General features: G+C 43.5%; 1 protein-coding gene across 4 annotated transcripts in view; it reads left to right on the forward strand.

Annotated features, from left to right (window-relative positions):
- The window catches only part of Zc3h7a (zinc finger CCCH-type containing 7A), a 41,534-nt gene that overhangs the window by 24,903 nt on the left and 2,205 nt on the right, over positions 1-14,426 (forward strand). For all 4 annotated transcript variants that reach the window (XM_059269982.1, XM_059269983.1, XM_059269985.1 and 1 more), the window contains exons 11-22: positions 96-160; positions 689-875; positions 1,279-1,440; positions 2,436-2,632; positions 3,614-3,714; positions 5,012-5,193; positions 6,192-6,268; positions 7,035-7,168; positions 7,552-7,657; positions 10,442-10,550; positions 12,498-12,631; positions 14,141-14,304. In XM_059269982.1, coding sequence (XP_059125965.1) covers positions 96-160; positions 689-875; positions 1,279-1,440; positions 2,436-2,632; positions 3,614-3,714; positions 5,012-5,193; positions 6,192-6,268; positions 7,035-7,168; positions 7,552-7,657; positions 10,442-10,550; positions 12,498-12,631; positions 14,141-14,304 — 1,618 coding nt within the window. The remainder of the gene's footprint in view (positions 1-95; positions 161-688; positions 876-1,278; positions 1,441-2,435; positions 2,633-3,613; positions 3,715-5,011; positions 5,194-6,191; positions 6,269-7,034; positions 7,169-7,551; positions 7,658-10,441; positions 10,551-12,497; positions 12,632-14,140; positions 14,305-14,426) is intronic.

The raw sequence follows: 14,426 nt of genomic DNA on the forward strand, positions 1-14,426 counted from the left end.
AAAGCTGTGGGAGCCATAGGGAGTCAGCTGCAGAGCCCTTGTGTGCTGATTGATGTAGAGTGAAAAGGTCTGTTGAAGTCTTTTTATTATTTTAGATCTGTCCACCTCAACTGCTAGAGAGGGAACAACGCTTAACAACAGTAATTCCTCCCTTTTACTTGTAAGTGTCACTTCCTCTTTTGTGAATACATGGCTTAAATTGAACATAGGCTGTGCTTAAGTAACTGAATTATGTGAATGAAAAATGAAAGGCTTCCTTGAATTTTCTGTGTGCTGTGGGGAATAGTATTAGAAACTCATCCAGAACATCCAGTAATAAATGTTTTGAGTATGTGACTCGATCTGTCGGAGCAAATTAATCACCATTACAGATAGTGCCAGCTTTATGTAGTGTAGCTTAGTAGAGCAAGGAGACAGAGCAGAGCGTGTAAGATGTGTGTCCTGTGGAAGCAAACCAGTTGTGTGATAGTAACAGCTCCTAGAGGATCCCTAAAGGGGCCCAGAGTCCAAAGAGAAAAGCATAGACACTGACAGTTTGTCATGGAAAAGCACCCTGGAATGGAACGGCACCAGCCTCATCCTACTCTCCACAGGAGCCCAGTTCTTTCTTTAGTGATAGTACAATATTTGTTGCCTGTTTTTGTTTTGTTTTGTTTTGTTTTTTTTTGTTTTCTTATTCTTTTTGCAGATGAATGGACCAGGTAGTTTGTTTCCCTCTGAAAATTTCCTGGGAATTGCAAGTCAGCCTAGAAATGACTTTGGAAACTTACTGGGAAGTGTGATTGCTAAACCATTTTCATCAGGGACTCCTAGGCACCCCCTCGAAGGAACCCATGAGCTGAGACAAGCTTGCCAGATCTGCTTCGTAAAATCAGGTCAGCACCAAACCTAGTGGGCGGCAGGATATGCGTTGTGGAGCTTGTGACTGGATGGAAACAGCCCTGGCTCTGGTGGCCGTCCACTTGGACATGTCAGGAGGCAAGCAGTGAAAGAAGCAGGCGGTGTCTGGTCCAAAAGTGATTCAGATTGTTGTTGCTTTTAGTTTATAAGCCATAGAGTTCCTGTCTGGATCATTTCCCTAGTAAGGTGCTGGCAGGGCTGCTGTTGAGTAGAACATTGGACGTCCTGACAGAGGCCCGAGGCTACTCAAGCAGCCTGTCTGTTGAGATTGGGGCCCGTGGTAGTCAGTGTCCATCTGCCCTGACTGCTTATAAACTGCCTGTAAACTGAAAAGGTATCTGTTCTGCCTGTGAGCAATCTCTCTTACGTCTTTTTCAGGCCCGAAGTTAATGGATTTCACTTACCATGCTAATCTAGATCATAAATGTAAAAAAGATATTTTAATTGGTAGGATAAAAAATGTTGAAGATAAATCATGGAAAAAAATACGCCCAAGACCAACAAAAACAAATTATGAAGGACCGTATTATATATGTAAAGGTATTTATTGTCATTTCTTATTTGGTGTATGTTGTATGACTAATCAACTTTTGGAAAGTCTCTGTGCTGACCACCAGGCCTTGTCTTTTGTACCTCTTGGCTGCATTTGTGCCAATACTTCCTGTTGTTAAAGATAGTTAGGCTAGGAGAAAAACAGTACCTTGAATCGGTCAGTTCATATTTTCTGTTTTTTTTGCTGTTTTTGTTTTGTTTTTTAACATCTCGTGTATGTTTCATAGTTTGTAGAGACAAGGCCTAGATTGGGTTTTAAAGAACTGTTGCCTCTCTGAGAATCACAGGATGGAATAAAGCTCTGAATGTGCTTCTGAGAGAACTTGCATTCTCCATTTGGTTTAAGCTTCACCTGAATGAGCTTTGAAAGCCACTAAGAAAAAAAAAAGAAAACCACTAAGATAATTTTATTATTTTTTTGTAGTTTTCCTTTTATTTATTAATTTTATGTGTATGAGTGTTTTGCCTGAATATATGTCTGTGCACTATATAAGCTCAGGGCCTGCAGAGTTCAGAAGAGCATCCCATCCCCTTGGAACTGCAGTTACAGAAGGTGGTGAACCACCGTGTGGGTTCTGGGGATGGAACCTGGGTCCTCTGGAAGAGCAGTCAGTACTCTTAACTGCTGAACCATCTTCCCAGCCTGATTTTTTTTTTTTATGAGAGTATTCATTGTTCAAAATGACATTTTCATACATATGTAACAAGTACTTTGGTCATATTCACCCCTATTACCATCTCATGTCCCACTTTCCCCACAGAATGGCTTTTAACTTTGTTGGAGCACATGCGAACGTTGAAGTGTCCTCTCCCTTTGCAGTCAAAAACATTTCGGCTTGAAGACTGAGTCTCACCTGGTCCTGCATAGGGATGATTGTTCTTGCTTGAAGCTCTCTGAATTATTAGAGATTTTCAGATGATATAACTGTGCTTGCCATTCATTGGCCCTGGAACAGGTGTCTCTGACTCTCCTGCCTTTCCAGATGTTGCTGCAGAGGATGAATGTCGATATTCTGGCCACTGTACATTCGCTTATTGCCAAGAAGAGATAGATGTGTGGACTCTGGAAAGAAAAGGGGCGTTCAGTCGAGAAGCTTTCTTTGGGGGCAATGGAAAGATCAGCCTTACTGTGGTCAAACTTCTTCAAGAGCATCTTGGAGAGTTTACATTCCTTTGTGAGGTGATTTCTCCATGACTCATTTTCTGCTGTAAAATTTGGTGATAGTGGTGGGAGAGTGTAAATCCTTAAAGATCACTTGCCCAGCATGAGTTTTAAAAAAATTGTGCCCAGGTGCTGTGGCACATGTCTTTAACCCCAGCACTTGGGAAGCAAAAGCAGAGAGATCTCTATGGGTTCAAGGCCAGCCTGGTCTACATAGTGAGCTCCAGGTCAGCCAGGGCTACTTAGTGAGACTCTTGTCTCAACAAAAAAACAAAACAAAACAAATTGTGTTCAGTTATGGTGGCACATACCTTTAGCCCAGCACTCTTGGCAGCGAAGGCAAGTAGATCTCTTTGAGTTTTAGGTTAGTCTTGTCTACGTAGTGAGGTTTTTTTTTTTTTTTTTTTTTTTTTTTTGGTTTTTCAAGACAGGGTTTCTCTGTGTAGCTTTGCGCCTTTTCCTGGAACTCACTTGGTAGCCCAGGCTGGCCTCGAACTCACAGAGATCCGCCTGGCTCTGCCTCCCGAGTGCTGGGATTAAAGGCATGCGCCACCAACGCCCGGCTACATAGTGAGTTTTAGGCCAGCCAGGGCTACACAATGAAGCCCTTTCAAAATCTGTAAAAGTTTCTGATTTGTAAGCCTCATTATAGAAAGTGTTCAACAGACCTTGTCCCCTTGTAAAGTGTTCACTCAGTAACCAGGAAGCCACTGTACTACAATTATATGAAAAAAGAGAAGAAATCTGGGCCTGGTGGTGCATGCCTGTAATCCCAGTGCTCAGGAGTTTGAGGCAGGAGGATCACTAGGTAAGTTCAAGGACAGTCTGGGCTATACAGAGATGATGTCTCAAAACAACCAGAGCAGAATAAATGGTAGTAAGGTTTCATGCTGACTGTCGATTGGCACAAATTATAAATGCATGCATGTATAAGGGTACTGAAACTAAGGCAGTATTCTGGGCACATTTGTGTGATAATCTCTTTTCTCTTTATTTCAGAAATGTTTTGATCATAAACCTCGAATGATAAGTAAAAGGAATAAAGATAATTCTACTGCTTGTTCTCACCCGGTTACAAAGCATGAATTTGAGGACAATAAGTATGTTGGTGATTTCTAATTTTTATAGTGACAAGAAAACAGATTTTCTTAGATTCAATAAAGGTGGTAGTAGATTAGGTATGCGGGTGCACACAGTTAACAAAGCAGAGGAAGCAAAGCAGGTCAGCTGTAGGTCAGCTAGGGCTCCACAATGAGACCACACTGCCTCAAAAAAAAAAAAAAAAAAAAAAAAAAAAAAAGAAGAGAAAAAGAAAAAAAAAGGCAATAAAAGGCATTCCTCTGACCTTTCTGTCCTTTTGAGAAGTAAGAACTATTTTAAAATGTCTTTCATCTGGGTGTTATGGTACATGCCTATAATCTCAGCACTCAGGAGGCAGAGGCAGGAGGATCACAAGTTTGAGTCTAGCCTGGCCTACATAGCAGGATAGGACAGCTGATCCTAATGAGAAACCAGTCTCAAAAAGCAAAACAATGAAGCCGTGAGATGACTCAGCAAATCAGTGAAGCAGTGAGATGATTCAGCAAATCAGTGAAGCTATGAGATGACTCAGCAAATCAGTGAATCAGTGAGATGACTCACCAATTAGTGAAGCAGTGAGATGACTCAGCAAATCAGTGAAGCAGTGAGGTGATTCAGCAAGTCAGTGAAGCAGTGAGATGACTCAGCAAATCAGTGAAGCAGTGAGATGACTCAGCAAATCAGTGAAGCAGTGAGATGACTCACCAATCAGTGAAGCAGTGAGATGACTCAACAAATCAGTGAAGCAGTGAGATGACTCAGCAAATCAGTGAAGCAGTGAGATGACTCAGCAGGCAAAGGCACTTTTTACCAAGTCTTTTGGCCTGAGTTCCATCTCCTGGACCCACAAGGGAGAAAAAACAGAACCTGTTCCAAGTTGTCCTCTGACCTCCAAATGGCACCATAGAGCGTGTATACACACACACACACACACACACACACACACACACACACACACACGTTAAATAAATGTAATAGAAAAGACAAAAAAGTTTAAAAAAATGCTTTTTTTGCCTGTTTGTATGAGAATTAAGTACTGAATTACTTGAATTGCTAGATTGATTATTTAATATAGAAAAGCATATTTTGTGACGTACATTTAGATTTTTTTAATTTAAATTTTAATTTAAACTGTAATTTTAATTTAAACTGTAATTGTAACATTAATAGTTGTGTGCATTTTTTTCTGACACTAATTTTAATAAAATGACTTCTGAATAGAACTTGACATTGTGTATGTATATGTGCATAGTTTTTCAAAGTTGGCAGAACAGTATTAAAATTTTTTTTTTTTTTTTTTTTTTTTTTTGGTCTTAGGTGCCTCGTCCACATTTTAAGAGAGACCACAGTAAAATATTCCAAAATACGTTCTTTTCATAGTCAGTGTCAGCTTGATCTGTGTCGGCATGAGGTCCGTTATGGCTGCTTAAGGGAAGATGAGTGCTTCTATGCCCATAGTCTTATTGAATTGAAAGTCTGGATAATGCAAAATGAAAGAGGTGGGTCTGTGCTGGCTTGTCACTGTGGCTGTATGGGAAGTCAGGAGTGACAGAACGGTAGCAAGGAGAGCACCTTCTCAGCCAGCTCGTAGGACAGCAGTGGGCAGAGGTGCTTGTTGTCAACCTGATGAGCTCATGTGATGAGCAGAGAGAACGGGCTCCTGCACCTTGTCCTCTGACCTCCTCTTGTGTGCACAGACACACAGTCAATAAATTACTTGTAATAAAAATGTAAGTGCACTGTTACACAGAGAAACCCCGTCTTGAAAAACTAAAAAAAAAAAAAAAAAAAAAAAAAAAAAAAAGTGAGAGTGGTGTTCTCTCCCTCTAGTCCAGCAGTGGGGTTGAATTTAAGGCTGTGTGCACGCTAGGCAAGCTCTCTACTGCTAAGACTCAGCTCCAGTCCTTTTGACAGTTTCTGTCACTAAGTTGTTGGGCTAACCTTGAACTCCCTTTGTAGCCCAAGCTGACCTTAAATTTGGAATCCTCTGGCCTCAGCTTCCTGAATAGCTGAGATTATAGGACTGGAGCCACCATGCTTGGCTACTATAATGTTTGTTTTTTTAAGAGTTACCTATTTTGACGCCGGGCTGTGGTGACACACACCTTTAATCCCAGCACTCTGGGGGCAGAGGCAGGCTGATCTCTGTGAGTTTCAGGACAGCCTGGTCTAGGAAGTGAGTTCCAGGCCAGGCAAGGCTGTTACACAGAGAAACCCTGTCTCGAAAAAACAAAAACAAACAAACAAACAAAAAGTTCCCTATTTTGGATGTGGTTTCATGAAGTTAGTGATTGGTATGTATATGTAGCATGGATTTTAAGAGTGGGGAAAGGATTCTTCAGAAGACAAAGAACTGTGTTTGTAAATATTCTATTTTGAAAAATGTGATAGATCAGGCTGCCTGAGAACTGGGGAGTTAAGGTTCTCTTAGTCTGACTGACACCAGATGGGTGGCTTACTGTGATGTGTTCTTAAGAGAAGCTTGTACATTCCCTAGGTATCTCCCATGATGTTATTGCTCAAGAATCCAAACAATATTGGAGAAGTTTGGAAGCAGGCATGCCTGGAGCTCAGGTATTCTCCCTTGTGTCCTTGTGAGTTGAGTGTCTTTCTAGAGTCGCCTCGTTGGTGCCCAGTTGACAAAGGTTCAGGTCATGCTTGCAGTCCTGTTTATTTGTTCAGCTGAGTAACTCTTCTGTGGAAAAAATATTTGCATTTTGTTTGATCACCATAAAAAAGAAAATGACATCCTGTAATATCTTCTAATGACATAGGATACTGTTTTCCTTTTTAGCTTACTTGGGAAAACAGTGGGTCTTGGGCTTTGGCAAGTCTTGAATAAGAGAGATGGGTTATGTTGTGGAGTTTTGTGTCCTACTTGGTTTAACTTATTAATCCATCATTCTCCTCGTCCCACCCAAAAGCCATTCAGTTCCAGTAGTCAGTTCCAAAACTAGCTTTTTTGTTTTTGTTTTTTAAGACAGGGTTTCTCTATGTAACAGTTGCTCTGGCTGTCCTGGAACTCCCTTTGTAGACCAGGCTAGTCTTGAACTCAGAGATCCACCTGCCTCTAGCTCCCGAGTTCTGGAATTAAAGGTGTGCTCCACTGCTGCCTGGCCCAAAACTAGCTTTTGTCAGTTGAGGTGTGGTGTCTATAACCAGTTTTTATTGGATTCTTTTGTGTATGTGAGACAGTTTAGATAGAAACTGGCATATATTTATTTGTCAAGTTATAGAGCCAGACAACTAACTAAGCTCTGGTGGTAGAAAATGCATGGGATTTTGATGTGCTGTTCTTAGAAAAGTGGTTTCTGTTGTAATTGGTCTTTCATTGTTTAAGGTACTTGGCAATCAGATAATGCCTGGATTATTTAATATGGAGATAAAGTTTGTCTGTGCTCAGTGTCTGAGAAACGGCCAAGTCATTGAACCAGACAAGAACAGGAAGTACTGCAGTGCCAAGGCACAGCACTCGTAAGTACGTGTGGACAGACGGATGGACGCCTGTGTGGATGCCTTGGCAGTCCCTGCACTCCAGAGGGGACGGCCGTGCATGTGAGAAAAGAGACGGGGACCTGGAAAGTCAGGAATTAGATGTGATGACCAAGGGAAAGGGAAGAGGCTTTGAGGATACAGTAGCTGGTCTTTCATAAGTGTTTGCTTTTAGCACTTTTTTGTTTAGAATTCATAATGAATGCTGATAAATGTCAAGAAAAAGTGAATCAGTAGACCTGTGAGGCATCTCTTAGAAGGGTTGAGAAGAAATCTCTGGTCCTTTGGGTGCACATGCTGCGCCTCTCCTTTTATGTTATGTCTTTTGCCCAAGTGTTGTTTTTTCTGAACTCCATCTTTTTTAGGTGGACCAAAGAACGCCGTGCAATGAGAGCGATGTCTTTTGAACGTAAGAAGTGGATGAACATCCGTCCTCTCCCTACAAAGAAACAAATGCCTTTACAGTTTGATGTACATACGTAATTTTTAAGCCACTTTTTTAAATTAGGCATTTCCAATTATGAGAAAGTAGTACTAAGTAAGATTGAAGCTCAGAGTCCTTTGAGTGCTGCTTGTTAGTGTGATGAAACTGAAGCTATTTGGTTTTTGTTGCCCTTTGGTGTATGTGTGTGACTCTGACAGTTTTCATATTGATTGGTACTTCATAGGTTACTTGGACAGAGTATAAAGATAACCAGAGTTGAGGAAAAGTTAATTTTTCAAAGAATTTATCTTTGGGAGGGAATGAAGATTTCCTTTTATTTTGTCTCAGTTTGAGGTAAAGGGCCTTTTGTATTGTCTTTCATTTTTCTTTTCTTTTGGCAGGAAGGCAGGGTTTTTCAAGACAGTTTCTCTGTGTAGCAGCTCTGGCTGTCCTGGAACTCATTCTGCATACCAGGCTGGCTTCAAACTCACAGAGATCTACCTGCCTCTGTCTCTGGGTGTGGGGTTAAAGGCGTGTGCCACCACTACCCTGCTCATTTTTCTTATATTCCTTGGTTGTTTCACTGCAACAAGGGATGCAAGCTAAGAGATACTACAGATGCAAGACTTGCTAAGGTGGTCTAGAAGAAAATGTCAGTGTTAGTGCACACGATGTTCTCCACACCTCTTGGGAAGAGAACACCAGGCCAGAGTAGCATAAGGAGAGCATTTCACTCATGCAGAGGCACCCCTTGTTTTGGGAGGGCCTTAAATGGCCATGGCAAGAACAATAACCAGGCAGGTCACTTGTTTGTGGACTTTGCTTTTCACAGGACAGTGTGTGGAGAGAGTCCACAGCTATCACACTGTGTGACCTAACAGAAAGGGACAGTGGAGTATTGACAGGCAGTACACTCTGCCCCCAGGATGAAAGCATGACAGATTGTCTCCTCAGGGAAGCAAGGCACGTGGTCGCCTTGCAGTGAGCTGCCTTCTGAATGACCAAGAAAAGTGGAGGAATTTTGTATTACCTGTGTTCCTTATAGCTTTGTAAACTTAGTCACAAGGCCATTCTTTGCAAGGCAGTGATCTGGCTGTTTGTCTAAAGTGGAATTAGTTGGGTTTTATATGAAAAAGAAAAAGATTTATTGGAGCCTTGGTATCTTGTGCCTTAAAGGATAAGGATGTATGTGTACCAGAGACTTGGCTAAAACATGCAACTGGGCTAGGTTGTAGCTTAGTGGTGGAGTACTTGTCTAGTATGCATGAGGTCCTGAATTCAGTCCCCAGGACTGCCGAAACAGATTGATGGTTCTTACTGCAGTTCCTGAGGCAGCTGCCCAGGACTGCTGCTGTTCCTTCAATCTTGAGTGGTGAGCTCTGTCACATCACATTTCAGTAGCTATTGCCTCTTTTTGTCCCCAGTCATGTTAGATGTTGCTTAGGGACCCTTTTTCTAGAACGGATAATTTGTGTGTGTGTGTGTGTGTCTGTGTGTGTCTGTGTTGTAAAGAATGTGGGGAAGTAGAAAATAATCTTTCAAAAGAGCCCTGTCACATTACTTGGCTTCATTTGCTCATCAGATAAATTGGGTTCATTATGCTGTAGAGACAGTCATATCTCATGGGAGTCTTTGAAACCCAGCATAGTGCCTGGCCTTGTCCTTCATACTGTGGGTAAGCCAGGCGTGGCAGCTCACCTGTTAACTCCAGCACCCAGAATGCAGAGGTAGGAGAGTGAATACAGAGGCAGGAGAGTCACCACAAGTTTAAGGCCAGCCTGGTGTACATAGCAAGCAAATTCCATGTCATCCAGGGATACATAGACAGACCCTGTCTCAAAGTCTCAAACAAGAGGGGAAAAAAATATATATATGTCCTAGCCAATGATTACACTGACTTATTGAATAGGTTGTTGACCTCTCGTAGGTTTTCATGTGGGATTATTGGTTTTCATCCCAGGAGAAAATGTAGTGTTGGGGGTTTTGCAAAAGCGGATGCTGAACATTTACTGTTCTGTAAGATAAGTAGTGGGAAGGGCCAGTTCCTGGTGAAGAGCAAACGGTAACCAAGTTAGCAATTAAGGGTCTATGCTGTATCACAACCAGCCAGCTGGCCAGACCTCGGAATGAGCTTGTTCTTGGAGGCTAGTGACTCTCAGGGAAATCTTTTCTGATGATTGCTGTCACTTCATTTTCTACTAGTGCCTCCCGTTTCCATTGCTAATTAAAATTCCACATAACCAGACGACTGCTGTTTGAAAGCCTCTTAACTCCCTGGCCTGGTTGGTGTAGCTGTCTTCAAATACAGTGTCTAATGAGTTGTGGCTAAGGTTAGCTATCAGTGCAGGGTCATTAGCACTTTGAGTCTGGAAGTTTCCTGGCAGTGTCTAGTAACCTGGAGCAAGCTACAGTCTCTTTCTGTTCCCAGTACTGACTTGGAGGCATCCTGAATTTTACAGGAAGGAAGCAATAGCCACCTGACAGGGAGGGCGTCAGATGTCCTCTGCAGAGAAGAAATCCCCCGTATGTGACTTCGTAGGAAATTTGTACTACTTAATTCTGTGCTTCACTTTCTTTGGGAAACTGAAATAGAAATGTTTGCTGTCACTATCCCAAGTATTCTGGGCTCCTGTCTCCATTTGAATGGGATTAGAGTTTGTACTGCTAAGGTTAGCACTGATAACAAGACATTACTTTGTTTAAGTGTAAAAATTAGTTATACTAAGCAATGCTGTCGTAAGTGTGTGTGTGTGTGTGTGTGTGTGTGTGTGTGTGTGTGTGTGTGTGTGTGTTTATGCATATACATCTGTACCTGTCTACTTTTCACACAGCTGTGCAACCATATTGCTTCTGGAAGAAAGTGTCAGTATGTCGGCAACTGTTCCTTTGCTCACAGTCCTGAAGAACGTGAAGTGTGGACTTACATGAAGGATAATAGAAGTAAGTTCGTGCTCTCTGTGACCTGACTTCTGTGAAGTTTGCTCCTCGTGAGCACCAAAAGCAGTGCGCACGGTTTTGGATGCTGCTCTAGCTGTGTTGCTGCTGTTGGCTGGAAATGTGACCAGGGCCTCCTTGGTTGGAAAGCTGACTTCTGATGTGGGTTTGGTTAGGCCGTATTTGGGTGTGCATCTGTAGTTCCTCATCCTTGGTGTAATAGGCGTCCTCCTTACAAGGGGCCCAGGCTAGCTCAGTTCCTGTGACTTTAAACAAGATCACTTCAGTGGTGGCCCATCAGGTAGATGGGAGTTTGAGAGGCGCTTCAGACAACCTTTCATTTTGAACCGAAACAGTCTTACTACAGAAATTTTAGTAAAACAACAACAGTAAAAACCACCATCAGAAGTGCATGCCTCCAGTCTCTATTACAAGAATCACTTGGAATGAAGGCTGACCTGCCATGTGATTTGTGGGGAGGGGACACCCTCTTATGTTCTACTTGAAGTAGCCCTTGCTGAGGCTTTTCCTGCTTTGTCTTCCTGACTCCTGCCGCCATGCTCTGAAGGAAGAAGCATCTCCAGTTTTGTGCCTCATCTCTGCTTCATGATTGAATGTTGGAAAACTTCAAGGCCAGCTTTAGACTAGCTCTCAGTACCAGAGTTTTTTTTTTTTTTTTTTGGTTTTTCGAGACAGGGTTTCTCTGTGTAGCTTTGCGCCTCTCCTGGAACTCACTTGGTAGCCCAGGCTGGCCTCGAACTCACAGAGATCCGCCTGGCTCTGCCTCCCGAGTGCTGGGATTAAAGGCGTGCGCCACCACCGCCCGGCTCAGTACCAGAGTTTTTAATACTGATTCTCAACTGCATAGCCTTCCTTCCCTGAGAACCTCTGGCCCTGTCATGACTAGGGAGATGTGCTGCTGACTTCTAACAGGCAGAGTCCAGGGATGCTGCTAAATACTCTGTAATGAACTAGAAGTGATTGTGCAGCCAGAAAGAGCTCAGCAGAGCTGCCTTTGGAAACCCTGGCCTTAGGCTTGACAGTAATGTGGATACACCTGTTCTTACCCAGGAACCAGCCTGCAACCACTGTCCAGAGCCTGGTCCTGGTGATATTGGCCACTGCACCCTAGTATGTTGATGCTCTAGAACTGTGGCTTGATTGGGGGGCTCCCAGCAGGGTTGAGCCTTGCTCTAGTGGGGTTTCCCGTCTTTCTCAATGACCGGGATGTGTCTCAGCCGCAGCCCTTCTCTTCCTGCGAGGCACCTCTTGTGGTTACAGCACTGGCAGAGTTTGTGTAGCATAGGGTGACATGAAGTAATGCTGAGGCCCTTGTGCACAGCCTTGTGATGTTCCTGAGTTTTAAACACTCCCAGAGTGTCTTGCAGGTTCGGGGAGGAGTTAATAATGAAGTTAGTTTTGCAGTATTAAGTCCTGAAAATTGGACCCTCTGCATGGGAGTATCTGCTGCTTAGACTGGACCTCTCTCAGGTCTAATACAATTCTGTTTTTCAATTTTGCTTTTTTTTTTTTTTTTTTTTTTTTGAGATAGGATATTTTCTCTGTGTAGTCCTGGCTGTCCTAGAACTTGCTCTGAAGGTCAGGGTGGCCTCAAACTCAGAGATCTGCCTGCTTCTTCCTCCCAAGTACTGGGATTAAAGGCATGTGCCACCATGGCACGTCTGTTTTGAAAATGTACTGAGTGATAGGGAATACATATGCTTGAGTGTGTATTTATTTGTTTTGTTTTGTTTTCGAGACAGAGTTTCTCTGTGAAACAGTCCTGGCTGTCCTGGATCTCACTCTGTAGACCAGGCTGGCCTCAAACTCACAGAGATTTGCCTGCCTCCCAAGTGCTGGGATTAAAGGCGTGCACTACCACTGCCTGGCTTGTGTGTGTGTATTTGAATGGCATTTCGTGGTTGTTGCTGAACACAATTCCTTTTTCCTTAGTACATGATATAGAGCAATTTTATGAACTCTGGCTGAAGAATCAAAAAAGTGAAAAAAGTGATGATGTAGCCAGTCACTCTAACAAAGAAAATGGGAAACAGATCCACATGCCGACAGATTATGCTGAAATTACTGTAAGTACCATTGCTAACTCACCTGTGCTTCGGGGTTGCTCCTCCAAAGCCTGGCCCTGTCACCTCAGCCTGTCTCCCTCTGGTGTCTTTGGGGCTGCTCCTCCAAAGCCTGGCCCTGTCACCTCAGCCTGTCTCCCTCTGGTGTCTTCTTTCTTCTGTGCTTTTTTGCTGTTGGCTTAAGTCTTCTGTGCTAAAACATTCTTGCTTGAATTCTTAATTTGAAAAACATAAAGAAGCTTGGTTGGATGTAGCCCCATTGGTAGAGTCCTTGCCTAGCATACATAATACCCTGGGTTCAGTCCCTAGCACCACGTAAACTGGGTGTGGTGCTACATGCCTGTAATCCCAGCACTCTTGGGAAGTGGAAGTATCAGAAGTCCACAGCCATCTTGGGCTACCTAGCAGATTGGAGGTCATCCATAAGAACCTATCTCAAAAACCAAATTGCTACACATGGTTGTACACACCTTTAATCTCAGCACTTGGGAGGCAGAGGCAGGTGATCTCTTGAGTTCAAGGCCAGCCTGGTCTATATAGGAAGTTCCTGGTCAGCCAGGACTCCACAGTGAGACCTGTGCAAAAAGTAAAGAAAACATGAATGGCTTAAGTCTACCATTCTACCATTCCAAGTTAACTGCTGTTAATGCTTTGTGTCTGTAAACTAAATGAAGGCACTACAGATAAAGTTGGAAGTATGTCTTTTCTTCCCAGAGGAACCAGATCCAGTGGGTGTATTTCTCTGTATGTTTATATATCAGTGATGTGACCCCCCCCTTTTTTTTTTTAAATGAAAGGCAGGGGTTCACTCTGTAGTCAGGCTGACCTTGAATTTGAGCAGTCTTCTTGACTCAGTCTCCAGACCGCTGGGATTATAGGCGCGAGCCACCACTCCCAGCTGGTACTGTGTGGTTGTTCTTCCTCTGTAGCTGGCCTGGCATGTTTTCACCTGGCAGGAGTGTGTGTGTTCTGCTGTCACTTGGTTGTTGCTCCCTTTGTTGCATCTCACCCACGTCCATCACCACTGCAGGGCGGCTTTTGTGACTCTGCTCAGCACACGTGTGAGCTTGAATCTCTCATAGTGCTTAAACCTCTCTGATGTGTAGCTCTGTCCTTGCAGGGCCAGCAGATTTACTTTCTGGGTGCCTGGTGCAAATCTGGGATAGTAGGGGTCATGTGTAGAATTGCTTCTGGTCATTCTAGAGCTGGCCCACTCTGACCTTAAGCAGATCCTGCTTTCCTCAGGGTGTAACTTCTGTCCAGAATCCATAACTGCCTCTCTGATGGCTTTGTTTGTCCAGAACGTAATTAGATGAGTAGAGGCCCCATCTACTCATTTGCTTCCTATGTGCTGCTTTATGTCCCCATACTGTAGTTGCTCCTGTGCTGACACCACCTCTGATTTGGGTTGTATGTCCCTTGCTTGGCTTCCCCAGTGTGGAGCCTGGGCTGAGCTCAGGCCTCGTTGGGAGGTGCAGGCTCTCAGGCAGCACATCTTCCTGCACGCTTTAGGTGGACTTCCACTGCTGGATGTGTGGGAAGAACTGTAACAGTGAGAAGCAATGGCAAGGCCACATCTCCTCTGAAAAGCACAAAGAGAAGGTTTTCCACACTGAAGATGACCAGTACTGCTGGCAGCACCGCTTCCCCACCGGGAACTTCAGTATTTGTGAGAGGTACGTAGGCCCCTGCAGCTTCTCCCTGAGAAAAAAGCTGACCTCATGGGACTTCTGAGGGCACTGTGTCTGCAGACAGAATAAGATGTAGGTGGTAGAGTCTTGTTATAGTGCTCTGCCCT

This window comes from Peromyscus eremicus, chromosome 8a (assembly GCF_949786415.1).
Source record: "Peromyscus eremicus chromosome 8a, PerEre_H2_v1, whole genome shotgun sequence".
NCBI lineage: Eukaryota > Metazoa > Chordata > Mammalia > Rodentia > Cricetidae > Peromyscus > Peromyscus eremicus.